Genomic DNA, 18,745 nt, shown 5'->3' on the forward strand with positions numbered 1-18,745 from the left:
AAGCAGCTCACCACTGCCTCAGGATATCTGGGGTACGCGCCAGTAGGACCACCTGTTGCACCTGTCTCAGGTCCTTCACAAAAAGTACAACAAGTGTAGCATAAGTACGTAAACAACGTGTAACCAGTAAGTATCAAGTCTAATCTCGAAGAAGTAGTGACGAGAGATCGACTTTGACACTCACTATGGGTCAATAATATTAAAATAGAAATATTTAAATAAACGTGGTTTATGTGAATCACAATAATTTTCTTAACAAGCAGAAATAAATAACTCTTTCAAAATTCAATAATTTCCAATAAATTATTTATCTTCGCAAGTTTCAATAAAATGCCAAGGCATCGTGAAATTGTTATTACTAAGCACGATTTATGTTGAGGTCGTACGACCCGATCTGGAGTATCGTTTACACTACCGAGGGACGTGCGGCACGATCCATAGATGTATATATCTACTGCCGAGGTGTTCGGCCCGCTCCACAAGAAGAGAAGGAATATTTTATAAGCATTTGACTTAAATATTAATGAGGTTTTATACAAAAATAATACGAATTTCATTATCAGTCTTTCACAATTTCTCCAACAAATATTAATAAAATTAGGTATTTTAATTTAACAAGTATAGTACAAGAACTCTAAATAGTTCATGAACATGTCCTAAAACTATCCGAACAATAGCATAATAGTAGCTACGCACGGACTCTCGTCACCTCGTACGTACGTAGCCCTCACAATTAGGAGCAAATATTTATTTACAACACCTATGGGGTAAATTCCCTCTTATAAGGTTAGACAAGAGACTTACCACATCTCAAAGTTTACTTCCCGATCACAATTTTGCGTTAAAGCCTTAACTTGGTGCCGAAAAGTCCGTAACTAGCCAAATGTTATATAATTTAATCAATACATGCTCAATAATCCGAAATTAGATTATTAGATTAATTATCCGACCCAAAATGGTAAAAATCCTAAAATGCATCCCGGGCCCGCATGCCCGGATTCCGAAAATTATTGGAGAAAATCGTTACTCATAATCTCAAGAACTCAAATATACAATTTTCATCCCATTCCATGACCATTTTCGTGGTTAAAATCTTATTTTTTTCAAAACCTAGGTTTTTTATCTAAACCCTTGATTTTCACAATTTACATATTATAATCTACCCATAATCTATGTATTTAACTCACAATAGGTAGAATTAACTTACATCTAAGTTGCTAGGTGAATACTCCTCTCAAGAAGCTCCAAAATCGCCCAAAAATGGAGAAAATGGGCTCAAACATACGCAACTCCGGAATTAAATGAGGGTTCTGTCTTCTGCGATTTTCGCACCTGCGGAGAGCTAGCCGAACCTACGGCTTCGCACCTGCAGAAACATCCTCGCAGGTGGGAGATTCCCCCACTTGTCCTGGCTCTGCACATGCGGACAAGGAGCCACTTCTGCGCGTCCGCGGGTGTGACCAAACTTCCGCATCTGCGCCCTTCCCCGCTTTTGCGGTCCTTCCCTTCGCACCTGCGCCTTCGCAGGTGCGGTTCCTGGCTCGCTTCTGCAGTCCCTGGGCTGCCCTATGCTCCTCCACTTCTTCGGCTTGTAGCTCGCTTCTGCGAGCTCGCACATGCGACTAGCCATAGGTAGGTGCGATTGCAGCAGAAGCTGCTGCTCCTAAGTCCAAACTTGGCCCGAGCCTCGTCCGGTTAATACCCGAGGCCCCCGGGAGCTCGCCCGAGCATACCAACAAGTTTGAAATCATAAAACTGACTCGTTCGAACCTTAAGAACGTGTAAAACAACATTAAAACTAAGAATCATGTCTCAAACCAAATTGATTTAACTTAAAATTTTCAAATTCTTCAAACTTACTCCGAACGCGCCGAAACATACTTAAACTACTCGAAATGACTCCAAATTTTACGTGCAAGTCTTAAATCGCCATACAGAACTATTCTGAGGCTCAGAATTTCAAACGGACCTCGATTACTCCAAAACTTATTCCAAACCAAATTTAAAGAACCTTAAAACCTTCAAATAGCTAACTTTCACTATTAAACGCTGAAACGCTCCCCGGTTGTCCAAAATTCGATTCAAACATACGCCCGGGCCCAAAATTATCATAGAACCTATTGGAACCGTCAAATCTCGATTCTGGGGTCATGTTTTTAAAAATTTTGACCAAAATTATCCAAAACTCATCGAACTTTAACCAAACTTTGTGGACATGTCCAAAATCATCATACAAACTTATTAGAATAATTTAAAACACGATTATGAGTCCGTTTACCCAAAAGTTAAACCTTGGTGAACTCTTCCAAATTAAAGCTTCTAAAATGAGAATCATTCTTCCAAATCAATCCCGAACTAATCGAAAACTGAAACCAACCATAAACGCAAGTCATAATACACAATATGAAGCTACTCAAATTCTCAAACCACCGAATGGAATGCTTAAACTCAAAATAAATGGTCGGGTCGTTACAACTAGTGGCATACGTAAGAGTTTTTGTAAGCGTTGTCACCAATTTAAAAAATGTATTGTGCTAGTCAAGTAGTACAAAAGTATTAAAATATAGAATGAGGCTAGCAGGTTCGAACTCACGGCCCTGCATAGATATGTTCATACTTTGACCAGATAAGCTAGACGCATCTATGTTACAAGTTTCTTTTTGTTTAAAACCACCACCTTCAGACATGTTGCCTACGGTGTTGGAGGTTAGAAAAGACCCTTACCATGTATATTCATAAGAAAAAAAGTACAAATAGAAGAGGGGGACATGGACCTTACCTCTTCCTACAATAAAGAATTGATTGAAACCATCTTTCAATTTGTAATGAAGGGAAGCAACCTACTCAATCCTTTCATCATACTTTAAGAGATCAACTAACAAAGAAATTACATTTTCCATATCTTCATCTAATAGTAGGTAGTTTCCATCTATCTAGTTGAATTAAACCTTTAACCTCTCTAGGAAGTTGTTGAACAAAGTAGTAAAAGGTGCCAGTTCCACTAGTAGATGCAAGCTTTGCTAAGTAGTCGGCCACTTGAATGGCTTCTCTGAAGCAGTGAGATATTTTATATATTGCATTTCTAAGGATATGCGTAGTATCAGTGATGATCTTTTTCAACTTGAGGTTATTGGTATCTCTTTTTGATCGGCATGTTAGCAACCACCATTGAATCCAATTCTATGTGAATTCTGTCCAAACCATTTTGGATCCACCAGCTTGTACCGAATTTTGCAGCCAGAGCTTCCGCTTGATTGTTGGTAGTACATTGAATAGGTAATGAGAAGGCCATTAGAACATCTCCAAGACTGTACCTTACAACCCTTCCTATTCCAGCTTTTCCATTGTCTTTGATGAAGCTTCCATCAGTATTGAGTTTGATCTTTCCTTCAATTGGTTTGTTCCAGGTAACTTGTCTGAAGTTAACCACACGATGTAGTCTTTCCATAGTGTCACATAGCATAGGCCAGGTGCCTGTAATTTTACAATTTGGGAATGCTACATGAAGAGCCGCTTGAATATTCCATACTGTTTGGTATTCCATCCTTGTGTAAGACAATTATCAATGCTACCAATAAGCTGAACAAGATAATTGGGAAGGGTGTTATTCAGCTTGTTCATGTCATAACTTCCATTAGAAATGAAGTCACCGACTTTGATCTTGGACATATTACCTATAATAGAGAAAAGATTGGTATGAGCTAGTGGACCTTTACTAGTCCAATTATCTCACCAAAAATTGTAATTCCCCGAGTTGATATTCCATGTGATTTTACTTTCTGCTTTATCTCTAGCCAGAAGTAGATATTTTCAGGCTTGAGAGTTACCCGAAGCCCATTTCTTTTTCACAGGATGAGTCTTAGAACAATACTTGGCCTTGAGAAATTCTGCCCATAATGAAGGTTTAGTTCCAAACCTCCACCACCTCTTAATATCTAGAGTATTAGAAATATCCTCCAAGCTCTTAATCCCAATACCACCTTCCTCTTTAGGTATACACAAATTTTTCCAAGCACTCCAATGATAATTCTTTTTTTCCCCGGAGGTACCCCATAAGAAATTTGCCATATGTTTCTCAATAAGATTCAAAGTGGCTTTTCGAGGATTGAGAGCAGTAAGAGTATAAGTTGGCAAAGATTGAAGGATACTTTTGATAAGAACCACCCTACCACCGCAGGTGAGCATTTTACCTTGCCATCTATTTAATATCTTAACAACCTTAGTAATCATGTTGTCGAAGTAGCAAATCTTTTTTCTCCCAGAATAAATAGGACATCCTAGATATATGAATGGGAAGCTCTTATCCATGAAACTAGTACATTGTCTCAGCCTGTTGATTATGTATGTACTAGCTTTAGGCCCAGTGAGAAAGAAGCTTTTGTCTTTATTGACAAGCTGGCCCGAGGCCTTTTCATAATTTCTGATTTGTTTCATCACCAGGTTGACAGTAATGGAATTACCACCACTAAATATAACGATGTTATCAACAAAGGCCAAGTGATTGATCATAGTGTCACTTATTTCATTTTATTGTTTTCTTGTTTTTTTCATTTGAATTATATATAAATGATTAGGAAGAATTTTCGACGAAATGGTGTCATGTGATACTGCTTGGGCAAAGGTAGATCCGCCCCTAGTTACAACTATGTTATAGCATCAAACATTTTAACAACCTAATTTGTCTTCCTGCAATGCGATCTGTGCTCTTATTGATTGTTTTCTTTTTTAACTATTTCTCCAATTTGTTACTGCGTCACGTGATCCAAATGCCAACCATGTTCATTAATGGAAAAAGAAGATAAGTCATATATCAATGTTTTTATGCTGGTTCTAACTTTTCAATAGTGGGATGAGTTATGCCTTTGTGATTAAATGAATGTTTCCCTTTTAAAAGGGTAATGAAATTGTTTGTGGTTATTTCAGAAATATTTGAAAGAAACTCAAAAACTAAATTGTATTTGAATTTTTTGTTGTTGTGAAAGTTGTAATAATATTGTGTTTAACTTTTTCTGGTGATGTCATGCGAACTTCTCCGCCCATATTGTACTTTTTTTCTTAGTAAACATAGAGCACAAGTGATGACTTTAGTCATGTCGCACTTATTTGCTTGGTGAATTGTAGCTAGGCTATGTTTGCTATAATCAGCCAATTACGTAAGAGATTAATATCTAATGGAATTTACTAAGAAGTGGTCTGGGCAACCCTTATTTTATTAATGTTAAGCAAGTCAAAACACCATAATTTTAATTGAAGGTTTACTTTTTCTCTATTTCCCTGTCACCCTACTCCATTTTAATATGCCGATTGTTTTAGTCTAAGGTCATCATGCCTGAAATATTTTATTTACATTTTCGTATTTGGTTTTCAATAATAAAAGTTACTGCATTATTCTTCACAATTTGATTGACAACCAAGAACTTTAATTTATTTCATTATAATCTTAAGTATCCTTTAGGAGATAGAAACGATAAAGTCTCTTATGTGACTTTAGCTCCCTAAATTATTTTATTTTTTCTTAGTACACATCACTCGATTTATTGAAAAGAATACCCCCAGCAGGTGGTCTATTTATTACCGGACAGTTATATAGATATAAGTGTATAGGCATATTTTTCATGAAACCAGTGTCATATTTGTTACACCCCATATTTTCGTACGTGAAAGTGTGCCATAAGTAAATTGATTGAAGCTCGAAAAATGAGATGTTACATCCCGCATAGTTTCGTCGTAAGTTAATCGACGTAAGTTCGGGAATGAGATTATTTTGAGATTATAAGCATTATGCTATTTCGAACAAGTGATGAGTAAATTCGTGAAGGTGAGAGGGTAAGCAAATCGAAAAAAATGAATTTCGTCAAAATTTGACATTTTAGGACAAAATACGGTCTAAGCTATAATACCCGGTATTTATGGACTTGTGCCATACAAGGTACCACATGACCATGATATTAGGGTACAGAAAGTGTGTTAAAAGTGAGTAGTATTTTAAGTAATTTGAGATAATTCTTAATTGTGTAGGCATTAATTCACGTGTAAGTAGCTAGAATGACTAATCACTACTTAGTAGGTGGACGTGGAAAGAAGACATCCTCTTATGATTGGCTAGCTGGAGGCTTGACAACACATTTGATCAAAGTATAACACATGTGTGACAAAAAAAGTTCCACATAGTCATGTCACTTTTGGAGACAAATTGAAACTATTTTCTTTTCTCTACTGCTACTAGAATATTAGTAGAACTCATTTAATTGAACAGGGATGATGCTTGAGAATTTCTTGAGCAGCAAAGTAAAGTAACGATCTTAAGCAAAAATTTCATACGAAATTATATTGCATAATAACAACGGAAATTTGCGATTCTAAAGGAGTACGGTGCAATCTTTCTCAAGAATATCATACGGATTTTTTTCTACTTCGATCCATTATTACGTGGTGTCGCAATTGACGTATGTTAGAGGGATTATCAAGAGAATCGGCTCAGGTATGTTAAGGATATCCCTTCTTTCTTTTTGGCATGATCAATACGATACAAACGAAACGAGCAAATACACAAATTTCATAAATGACTATATTCATAGAAATATCAGAGGTTCCTATGTTCTTGTTTCCAAATATGTCTTATTATTCTTTCGTATCTTCATGGGTCTCAGAAAATACGTAAGTTGATAAAGTTTAATTCATGATATTAATCAGAGACATATTGATTTTTATGACATTCCGACAAATCTTATCAACGTATTTCTTATGCATTTCATGTATTTATACATGTACATGGACACATGATCAGATGACGTTATATACATGTATATATGTATATAATATGTATACGGGATATGAAAAAGGTTATGGCGTTATATACACTACCACCTGATCAGTTGGTATACGTTGATGATTTACCCCACAGTGACTGAGATAATATGATGGGATAACCTCAGAGGCTTGATGATGTTATGAACGCATATACTTATGCATGGTATGACATTTATACGTACATGCATGACTTTATAAATATGAAATGATTCACAGAGTTATTCAGACTTACATGTTGAGTCTTTTACTCCATGTTTCTCTCATGTCTATTACTTACTGATTTTCATTCCTTACATACTCGGTACATTATTTATGCTGACATTCCTTTTGCCTGGGGACGCTGCATTTCATGCCCGCGGGTCCCTTTAGACAGATTGAGAGTCCTCCAGGTAGGCTATCAGCTCATCGAAAGGTATTGGTGCGCTCCATTTGTTCCGGAGTTGCTATTTGGTCAGTGTGATTAGGACATGTGTTGATTGATATGACAGGGCTCTGTCCCGACCTTTATGATAAGTATGTACTCTTAGAGGCTTGTAGACAGGTGTCATATATACGGATACTTGCATGACCTTGTCGGCCTATGTTTTAAGTATATAATGGATCACATTGGCCTTATAGGCCTGTATGTCACAAGTATGAGTTTCTATATCAGGTTGGGTCATCCTATATGGAGTATTCCCTTATGTTTATTCTGGTTAGCCCATGATAGCCCGTTTGGCCCATTTGCCAATGATAGTACGATAAGAAAGATATGTTGCGTTGGTACTCGGTTGAGTAAGGCACCGGGTTCCCGTCGCGGTCCATCGGTTTGGGTCGTGACAAAAGTGGTATCAGAGCAGTTTTGTCCTAGGGAGTCTATAAGCCATGTCTAGTAGAGTCTTGTTTATGGGTGTGTTGTGCACCATACTTATAAGCAGGAGGCTAGAAGACATTTAGGATGTCACTTTTTCTTCTTACTCTAGATCGTGTGGTAGAGCTCAGTTGTAGGAACTCAATTTCCTAAATTCTATCTTATTCATAATACGACGATTCCTATATCTAGAAAGACAGGTTGTAAGAGATTGCATGTGGCTATGGAAGACTCAATTTTGCATGATGCTTATGATGAGTAAATGTAAGGTCTTCAGTAGATTATGTGTGTACTAAGACGTGTAAGCCTTTTGATAAGGAGCCTTAAGGCAGGAATATCTATCCACCCCTATGGTGAAAGGCAATGAGAGATTCAGAAGATAGATACAAGTTTCAACAAGTAAAAGAAGCAAGATGAAGAAGGGTACGAGACGCCCAGTTAATGAAGATTATCAGTATTTACAATTCAGGCAGAGGAATATAAGCCTTTTGAGTTACCTTCAACAATAACAGAGGTATGTATAATTGGCCACACCCATCTCATTTGTACCCTATTGGGGGCTAGCAGGTATAGTTTAAGAAAAGGACGGGATATCAGGATCCGGCTGGGGTTAGAGTAACCCAAAAAAATGGTGAATGGATTGTTTGTGTTAGTTGACATTTCCGAAGGATATTCCAAAAGTGCTAATAGATCTCCTTGTGAGGCACCCAGATGATGCACTCTAGAATATTACAATTAGATGTGAATACTAGCATGAAAAAAAAATTCAGAAGATAGGCACTGAAAGCCTGGAAGGGATAAATATTACCTTAGTGTGGCTCTCATCCCTAGTAGAGCGAGAACGTTAAGCAACCCGAAGAGCCACTGGATGGAGCTAAAATCAAAAGAATGTCTTGTTCGAGTTCTTAGAATAAAGTGATAGACATAAATGTTAGCGGAAAATAAGAAAAGATTTAATGAAGCATTATGTGTAAGATATGATACATGGATGACAACGGTAGATCAAAAGATGACCGTATTACAGAGTTTATAGTCAAGTGAAGGAAATACGAGAGGTGACAGGCTTTAAGGCAACAAAAGAGTATAGGTCATAAAGTCAAATCCTCATTTCGAGAAATAAGTTCATGACTCTAACGTGATTACCAGAAGGAAAAGTTAGACCCTAGAGTAATAGAAATCAGTATAGATTGGTGCACAAGATAAATTAAACATGAATTAGGGACTGAGTGATTTGATAATGGTCGGCATCATGCGAATTTCAGATTGCGTTTCGGTGATAATAGAATGGACAACAGAAGAAGATTCATGAGAAATTCAGAGAATGTTCATTCAGGAAGACGCTTCCCTAAAGCAAGCAATGTGAGCAAAGTTAAGCTTAAGGGACTCTATGTGCTAGTTATAATAAGTGTCACCCTCGTGAGTAAGGAAATTTATTATCCTTAGTACATAAGGGATACCGCGAGGCGAGTAAGGATCATCGATGATGTGAAAAACAAAACGCCAAATATGAAGAGTGATGTGGATCATCGTAGCACTAAATCTTAGTACTTACCTAAAGGGGGGAATATAGAGTGATGTGGCAATGAGTCAGAATTAAGTGGTTCTAGTAACTATGGAACGGCAAAGGAAGAATGCGATAAAAATGAGAAAGGGATGAGATTGAATTTACTCAAATCTTACTGATATGCTACGATCCCAAAACATTATGCAAACACGACATCAAGAAGAGGAAGTAAGGGTTCCTACCCAATATGATAGTAATAAATAAGGAGCCGGCACGAGAGGTAAGTTAGGGCAAATGACATATCCCAAAAGAGATTACGCGAAAAATAGATATAAGCATGGACCAACGAGTAGTTAGTAGTTAATTCAGCAAGAACTTAGTTATGGCGAGACAAGAAGATACAAACAAATCAGCAGAGTGTGCAAGATGAACGTAGTGAAACCCAATATGGGGAATTCAGTCTCGCAGATATGACATCGTGATCCTTGAGAAATATTCAGACAGGAGTTGGGGTAGTTAAAGGTACCGTATGAGTTTTACGGAAATAAAAAAGAATGCCACTGGGAAGACAAACAAAATATTAGTTCAGAAGCAACCCTATAAACACAAAGGCATGGAGATGAGTAACTACGGATAATTATAGGCGAGGAAGAACATCAAAAATTTCGTCGAGTATACGATGTAATAAGCTCGCAGCTTTAAAAAAGTCAGAGGATCTTCCCTAAGTACTACAACGAAAGACTAGCTGATAAAATAAGGAAGAAGGATTCAACCTAAGCATAGTAACTTGAAGAAGAAATGGCCATGTAAAAACAGTTTCACAACAACATTGTATGCACTCCATAAGAAAGTGGCACCTACCGTGGCTAATGGATAATGAATGAGAAGTAAAATCAAAAGCAATATTCGAGATCATATGAGATGTACGAAAATTCGGGCATGCGTGGGAACTAAGATAAGCTAAGTATGCATGCAACAAGGGGGCAAAAAGACCAGGAAAAGTAATAGCTTACATTTAAAGAAAGATGAGAAGGAACGAAAGGAATTATTCGATCAATGATCCAGAGTTAGTTACGTTATAATCGCACTTATGATTTTAGAGTATTATCCATGTAGCATATATGTTGACAATCATACAGTCGTAGAAGACTCCGGTATAAGTTAAAAGAAAGAATTGAGCCCAGGTGATAGACAAATGATTGAATTGTTAGAAAATTGTATCATGGATATTCCATAGCCTCGATGAAGGGCTAAAGTAATAACTGATACCAAGAGCCACATACCGGAAGATAGCTTAAGCCTACATAAAGGCTGATCAGAAGGAAGAAGAAACTAAAGAGTTACATCAATGAAGTAAATCAGGAGTCTGATTATTGGACCCAAAAATTATAGAAATCATGATTAAGAACATAGCATAATCGCTCTTAATATCAGAGGTGCAATAGAGATAGTACAACAACCATATTTTATAATAGCTCTACAAGAAAGCCAGTTAGAAGAGTACCAACCTCATAAAAATTCAGTATGGAGCTACCACCAGATTGTGTGTGCACTACAGATGCAAGTATTATGAGAGAGCTTCAAGTTGTGGATGTGAATTATACCTATGTGAAAGGGGGATTATGAAAGAGATAAAAGATATGATGTGAGACTTTAAGATAAGTAAGGTAAAGGTGGACAACGTACGAGACACTCAAATGCAGAAGGTTGTGAATAGTCCTTACTTCGGATAGTAGGTTAGAAGTGTAGGGATTCAATATCCAGGAATGATAGCGGCATTGTCAGTAACATATCTTCAAGCCTATGGTTTTTAGGTATCGGGAAGCCTGATTAAGAGAGTAAAGAAGAGTTAGAGACGATGTGATGTCTCACTTGATATTCCAGAATGAAATAAGGAAATCTATGATGCAAGCAAGTCGAAAGGTTGCGAGTAATATAAATTGATAGGTGTAGGTCGCAAGCTATTGTATGGTAAAACGACAAGATTGTAGAAGACATGAGTAAGGATAAGAAAGGGTGAGTGAGAAGGTGACGAGAATCGATCAGTCCTCAGGATTAAAATACCCACGTAATGTGAATCACATTAGGATGCTATGACATACGATTATGGAAGCATGGTATCATCCCCAAGTGGATTAGTCTAATCATTTCAGATGTTCCCCGATGAGACATGAGCCCTAGTGGTAGTGTTACATAAGAGGTTAAGTTATCGGTATTAAGGTGAATCAACAATGGATGGATAAAAGCTACAAAGTATGAGATGAGATTAGACCATCATTCTTAAGATGAACAGTAATGAAGAAGCATTAAAGGACTTAGATTTATATATATAGGATAAGCAATGAGAGTAACCTGGAGTTTGGTAGCAGACCTCAGTAACGATAAATCAAAGTAAGAGTCATGGCAGTAAAGTCATACAGATGGATTAATCGATCTATGAAATAAGATATAACAATATCAGTAAGTTCAACAAAGTACAGAGCGAAGAACTTTAGTATACCTATAGATCTTGTCTAGCTCTGTATACGTTTACAAAGTGAGGCCTAGAGATTGGCTAAAGAAAATAGGAGGAAAAGGAGAGAAGTATTGCATAGGCGCACTTACAATAAAAAAGTGGTACAGGCTACATGACAGAAGGTAGTTATAGCTACAAGATCCGAAGGATTTCGACCACAAGTCATGGTGTAAGAAAGAGGCCTAAAGAGGGGAATGCCCTTCCTTTTGGATTTGTTCATAGAACAGTTTCTTAGATGACAAGGAGAGTACTAAAGTATTCGGAAGACATGGGTTATGCAAATGATAACAGCATCAGTCAACATTCGAGGACGAATGTTCCAAAGAAAGTAATGATGTTACACCCCATATTTTCGTACGTGAAAGTACACCATAAGTAAATTTATGGAAGCTCAGAAAATGAGATGTTACATCCCGCATTTTCGTACGTTAAAGTTTCGTCGTAAGTTAATCGATGTAAGTTCGAGAATGAGATTATTTTGAGATTATAAGCATTATGCTATTCCGAACAAGTAATGAGTAAATTCGTGAAGGTGTGAGGGTAAGCAAATCGAAAAAAATAAATTTCGTCAAAATTTGACATTTTATGGACTTGTACCATACAAGGTACTACATGACCATGATAGTAGGGTACAAAAGGTTTGTTAAAAGTGAGTAGTATTTTAAGTAATTTTAGATAATTCTTAATTGTGTGGCCATTAATCCACATTTAAGTAGCTAGAATGACTAATCACTGCACAGTAGGTGGACGTGGATACGCCTAAAGAAGAGGTTCTCTTATGATTAGCTAGATGGAGGCTTGACAACACATTTGATCAAAGTGTAACGCATGTGTGATCAAAACAATTCCATGTATCAGCAAAGCAAAGTAACGATGCTTGAGAATTTCTCTACTACTACTAGAATATTAGTAAAACTCATATAATTGAAAATGGGATGATGCTTGAGAATTTCTTGAGCAGCAAAGCAAAGTAACGATCTTAAGCAAAAATATCATACGAAATTATATTGTGTAATAGCAATGGGATTTTGTGATTCTAAGGGAGTACAGTGCAATCTTTCTCAAGAATATCATACGGATTTTCCCTTACTTCGAGCAGCCATTATGTGGTGTCGCAATCGACGTATGTTAAAGGGATTGTCAAGAGAATCGGCTCAGGTATGTTAAGGATATACCTTCTTTCTTTTTGGCATGATCAATACGATACAAATGAAACGAGCAAATGCACAAATTCCATAAATGACTCTATTCATAGAAATACCAGAGGTTCCTATGTTCTTGTTTTCCCATATGTCTTATTATTCTATCGTCTGTTCATGGGTCTCAGAAAATACATAAGTTGATAAAGTTTAATTCATGATATTAATCAGAGGCATATTGATTTTTATGACATTCCGAGAAATCTTATTAATGTATTTCTTATGTATTTCATGCATTTATACATGTACATTGACCCATGACCGAATGGCGTTATATAAGCATATATATGTATATAATATGTATACGGGATATGGAAAAAGGTTAAGGCGTTATATCTGTACTACCACCTGATCAGCTGGTATACGTTCATCATTTGCCCTACAGTGGCTGAGATGATATGATGGGATGCCCTCAGAGGCTTGATGATATTATGAACGCATATACCTATGCATGGTATGATATTTATTTGTATATACATGACTTTATAAATATGAAATGATTCACAGAGTTATTCAGACTTACATGTTGAATCTTTTACTCCATGTTTCTCTCATGTCTATTACTTACTAATTTTTATTCCTTACATACTCGGTACATTATTTGTAGTGACGTCCCTTTTGCCTGGGGACACTGTGTTTTATGACCGCAGGTCCCATTAGACAGATTGAGAGTCCTCCAAGTAGTCTATCAGTTCAGCGGAATGTGTTGATGCGCTCCATTTTTTCCGAAGTTGCTATTTGGTCAGTATGATTAGGACATGTGTTGATTGGTATGGCGGGGCTCAGTCCCAACCTTTATGATAAGTATGTACTCTTAGAGGCTTGTGGACAAATGTCATATATACGGATACTTGCATGGCCTTGTCGGCCTATCTTTTAAGTATATAATGGATCACATTGGCCTTATAGGCCCGTATGTCATAGGTATGAGTTTCTATATCAGGTTGGGTCATCCTATATGGAGTATTCCCTTATGTTTATTCTGGTTAGCCCATGACGGCCCGTTTGGCCCATTTGCCAATGATAGTACGATAAGAAAGATATATTGTGTTGGTAATCGGTTGTGTAAGGCACCGGGTGCCCGTCGCGGTCCATCGGTTTGAGTCATGACAATTTTGTTGCCATAGCTTAGAAAGAATGATCTAACTCTAGAGGCGGAGCCAGAATTTTAAGTGTATGGGTTCTGAATTTTAAGACAGGACCGTGACTTCAAGTTAATATACAATAATAACAAGACAAGGGACAAATACTAATTTTTAATAGTATATATTCAATAAGTAACAAACCATTTAAATATAATATATGAATATAAATATTATCATACAATTGGATTCGATGACTTGTCATATTTTGGAGAACGATAAATGATTGCAGCATCAAGCACTTTTAAGACTTTGTACTCTATATAAAAACCTAAACAATCATTTGAAAAGGTATCACCAATGTTAATCATTTTCAATAAATTTCATCAAAGAAAAAACTCTTTTCATCGTTGCAATAGCAACAAATAATATAAAACTTAAACAAATAAACAAGTCTCCATATCTTGTTCATATTTTTTTAATAGTTCATTGCATATGATAGTAAATGCATAGAAAAGCTTTTTTGCTTTCCTTTATTTTTTTCCTTATTGATATGAGTAACGTTCTTTTTTTGCTAATATATGAAGAAGGTTATCAGATGATGCAAAATTTTCTTGCCAGTTAAATGCGAAGATTCTTTTCTGGCTTAAACAAAATATTGCTATACAAAATAATTTTTTTAATAAAAACTATTTATAGTCTATCATTACAAATTGAATATCTCAATATAATTTGATCTTGCACCGTAAAACAAACAATAAAATATTGAAGATTTAAATTGCTTAATATTTGTCCATTAAACTTGTGAAGCCATGTATATAAAACTATTAAAATTTATAAAAACTAGAAATGGAAAAGAATAAAATATTTGATCCTTATCCTCCGATTAATATACAAATCATATTCACATGGAAATTGTGAGGAAAAAAGTAGAAGAATCGGTCTAATATTTTAAGGGAAGCATTGCGCAACAGTTAAAATATAAGATTCAACCTTTAGAATCAAAAGTTTTAAAATAAAAGTAACATCTACGTAAAAATTAAAAGACAAAAGAAAGGCAAACAAAGAAAAATGAAGAAGAGAATATGAGGGATGGTCCTTGAAGAAAAATGTGGGCGGGAGAATGAAGCTTCTTTTGTTTGGAGATTTTACCTTTTTCTTCTTTGCCTTAATTAATTTTTGGTTCTTTTTCAAAAAAGAAAAGAAAAACGTCTTTAAAAACAAAAGGGTTCATTATGGGTATCGAACCCGCGTGTGTGGACTCGGAACCTAGAGGCCTTACCGCTAAACCCTAAGCCTGTCAGTGGGTTCGGCGTTAAAATATTATCTATCTTCATTGAAGATTTTAATACAAATACAAACTCAGGGAATAAGTCACTGGGTTCACCCGAACCCACACTCATTACTATAGCTCCGCCCCTTTCTAACTCTATGTCACGACTCGAAATTTCCACCTTCGGACCGTCATGGCGTCTAAAATTTCACTTGCTAGGCAAGCCAACGTTAGAATAGTATTAACTAATTTTTAAATAATTTTTAAATTATTAATAATCAAAGAAACAAATACGGAAGAAAAGTTTGAAATATAGTGAAATAACCCATAAAAACAACGATGTCTAAATACCATCCCAGAATTAGTGTCACAAGTGTACGGGCTTCTAGAATAAATACAAATAAAGGTCTGATTAAAATAAAGCTGTCTGGAAATAAACACACAACTAAAGTAAAATAGACGGGGACTTCAAAACTGCGGACGCCATGCAGTTATACCTCAAGTCTCCTCTGGTAGCTGAAATCCGAGCAAGTCTATGGTACGCCGCTGGGACCAACTCCGAAATCTGCACAAGAAGTGCAGAGTGTAGTATTAGTACAACCGACCCCATGTACTGGTAAGTGCTGAGCCTAACCTCGACGAAGTAGTGACGAGGCTAAGGCGGGTCACTTACATCAACCTGTACGGAATATCAGTAACAACAATAAATAATAGAAATAAATCCGGTAACTCATTTACAATAATTGAAACCAATTCAGCAGTCGTAACCAATTATCATTTCCATCAAATCTGTTGCAGCGTGCAACCCGCTCTCACAATATATTCACATTTAATTCTGTTGCAGCGTGCAACACGCTCTCACAATATATTCACATTTAATTCTGTTGCAGCGTGCAACCCGCTCTCACAATATATTCACATTTGGTTTTGTTGCGGCGTGCAACCCGATCCTCCAATATGAAATTTTAATAAGTCTGTTGCGGCGTGCAACCCGATTCTCCAATGTGGTCTTTTAATAAGTCTGTTGCGGCATGCAACCCGATCCTCCAATATGGACTTTTAATAAGTCTGTTGCGACGTGCAACCCGATCCTCCAATATGGACTTTTAAAAAGTCTGTTGCGGCGTGCAATCCGATCCTTCAATATATTCATTATAATTAATCATGTTGCGGCGTGCAACCCGCTCTTCTAACATATTCATTTACCAATTCTTATAGAAGAAATTTTTTCAATAAATGCAACAATTAATATAAACATATAAGACAACAACCATACAATAACTATAATTTAATTATGAAACAAACAAAGGCAAATAGCAAATTATTATGGGAATCAGAGAGAAAATATGTTGTTTAATATTTAATATGCTAAGTGTCAAATAACAATTAAGGCACATAAATCAAATAGCATGTAACAATTAATGCAGGAATTCAAGAATTAATATTTGACAAAGAATAGTAGAGAAACGATTATTATAATAGTTAATTCATGATTTAAAATAATTTATGATTTTTCAAGTAAGCAGGCAAACAATTAATTTGACGTCGTATAGACACTCGTCACCCCGCCTATACGTCATTCACATGAATTTCACATAACAAATAATTTTAGGGTTCTATTCTCTCAAGTCAAGGTTAACCACGACACCTACCTCTCTTTGTAAATTCGAATAAATTATTCAACCACAACTTTTTCTTTTAAATTTGACTCTGAAAGCTTCAATCTATTCACAAAATATTCGATATATTCAATACTAATCATAGGAATTAATTCCATATGAATTTATAAATTTTCCGGATAAAAGTCCAAAATTCATTAAAATATTCGGCAGTGGGACCCACGTCTCAAATCCCAAAAAATTACGAAATCCGAACACCATTCCGAGACGAGTCCAACCATACAAAAAATATCCAATTCCGATGTCAAATGGAACTTCAAATCTTAAATTTTTGTTTTTGGAATATTTTATAAAAATTTGATTTTTCTTCTATAAATTTACGGATTTATGATATAAATGAGTATGAAACCATGTAATATAATCAATATAGGATAAGGAACACTTACCCCAATATTTTTCCATAAAAATCGTCCAAACATCGCCTTACCCGTGCTCAAAAATGGAAAAGGGTTGAAAATGGGATGAATCCCATTTTCCAGAACTTAAGTTCTGTTTCTGGGACTTTAACCCTTCGCGAACGCGGTCAGTGCCTCGCGTTCGCGAAGCACAAATTTGTGCTGTCCCGTTTTACACTTCACGAACTCAAGGGCTGCTTCGCGAACGCGAATCTTGCCTAGTTTCGCCTTCGCGAACGCGAGATGCCCTTCGCGAATGCGAAGGCAATAATCCTGGCCAGCCTCTTTCCCTTCGCAAACGCGAGGCTTCTGTCGCGAACGCGAAGCTTTGAACCTCAAGCCTTCGCAAACGTGGTCACTCTATCGCGAACGCGAAGTACAAAACGTTCCAGCCCCAATTTGCTCTTCGCGTTCGAGAGAGTACCTTCGCGAACGCGAAGAAGAACACATTAGAAGCCTGAAGTCTGCAGAAAACCAGATTTCCTAAGTCCGTAAATGATCCGCTAATCACCCGAAACCAACCCGAGCACTCGGAGCTCCAAACCAAACATGCACCCAAGTCCTAAAACATCATACAAACGTGCTCGCACGATCAAATCGCCAAAATAACACCAAGAACAACGAATCGGACACCAAATCAAAGGAAATTTTCAAGAAAACTTTAAAACTTATATTTTTACAACCGGACGTCCGAATCACGTCAAATCAACTCCGATTCTCACCAAATTCGGTAGCCATGTCATAAATATTATAGTGGACCTATACCGGGCTTCGAAACTAAAATACGAACCCAAGGTCAATAAATCCAACATCAGTAATTTCTGAGAAATCATTAAGCTTTCAAGCTTTTAATTTTTCATCAAAATTTCATATCTCGAACTAGGGACCTCGGAATTCGATTCCCGGCATACGCCCAAGTCCCAAATCACGATACGGACCTGCCGGAATTATCAAAATACCGATCCGGGTCCGTTTGCTCAAAATGTTGACTAAAGTCAACTTAGTTAAGTTTTTAAAGCTCTATTTCACATTTTAATCCATTTTTCACATAAAAACATTTTGGAAAATTGTACGGACTGCGCACGCAAATTGATGAATGATAAATGGTACTTTTCAAGGTCTTAGAACACAGAATTACTTATTAAATTTAAAGATGACATTTTGGGTCATCACATTCTCCACCTCTAAAACAAACGTTCGTCCTCGAACGGAGTTAGAAAAAAGTACCTGAGCTGGAGAAAAGGTGTAGATATTTACTTCGCATGTCTGACTCACACTCCCAGGTAGATGCCTCTACCGGATGACCTCTCCATTGCATCAGAACTGAAGGATAACTCTTAGACCCCAACTGTCGGACCTACCGGGCTAATATAGCCACCGACACCTCCTCGTAAGTCAAATCTTTGTCCAATTTAACTGAGCTGAAATCTAACACATG

At 36.7% G+C, this 18,745-nt stretch overlaps 1 protein-coding gene across 1 annotated transcript; it reads right to left on the reverse strand.

Annotated features, from left to right (window-relative positions):
- Nucleotides 1-3,127: 3,127 nt before the first annotated feature.
- On the reverse strand, nucleotides 3,128-4,509 carry LOC117276211 (uncharacterized). Its single transcript, XM_033655549.1, has 3 exons — nucleotides 3,828-4,509; nucleotides 3,530-3,674; nucleotides 3,128-3,416 (listed from the first exon to the last, which is right to left on the reverse strand). Exons 1-3 carry the CDS (start codon nucleotides 4,507-4,509, stop codon nucleotides 3,128-3,130), a joined length of 1,116 nt encoding a protein of 371 aa, XP_033511440.1.
- Between the last annotated feature and the right edge of the window lie 14,236 nt (nucleotides 4,510-18,745).

The sequence above is a fragment of the Nicotiana tomentosiformis genome, chromosome 11 (genome assembly GCF_000390325.3).
Source record: "Nicotiana tomentosiformis chromosome 11, ASM39032v3, whole genome shotgun sequence".
NCBI lineage: Eukaryota > Viridiplantae > Streptophyta > Magnoliopsida > Solanales > Solanaceae > Nicotiana > Nicotiana tomentosiformis.

Bases quoted from the DNA above. Each gene is read 5' to 3' on its own strand.
- LOC117276211 (XM_033655549.1), bottom strand. From the start codon at position 4,509: ATGATCAATCACTTGGCCTTTGTTGATAACATCGTTATATTTAGTGGT. The intron at 3,675-3,827 runs GTAACTCTCAAG...TCTCTATTATAG, and splicing joins GAAAAAGAAATGGGCTTCGG to GTAATATGTCCAAGATCAAA. The intron at 3,417-3,529 runs GTATGGAATATT...GGTTAACTTCAG, and splicing joins CAAGGATGGAATACCAAACA to ACAAGTTACCTGGAACAAAC.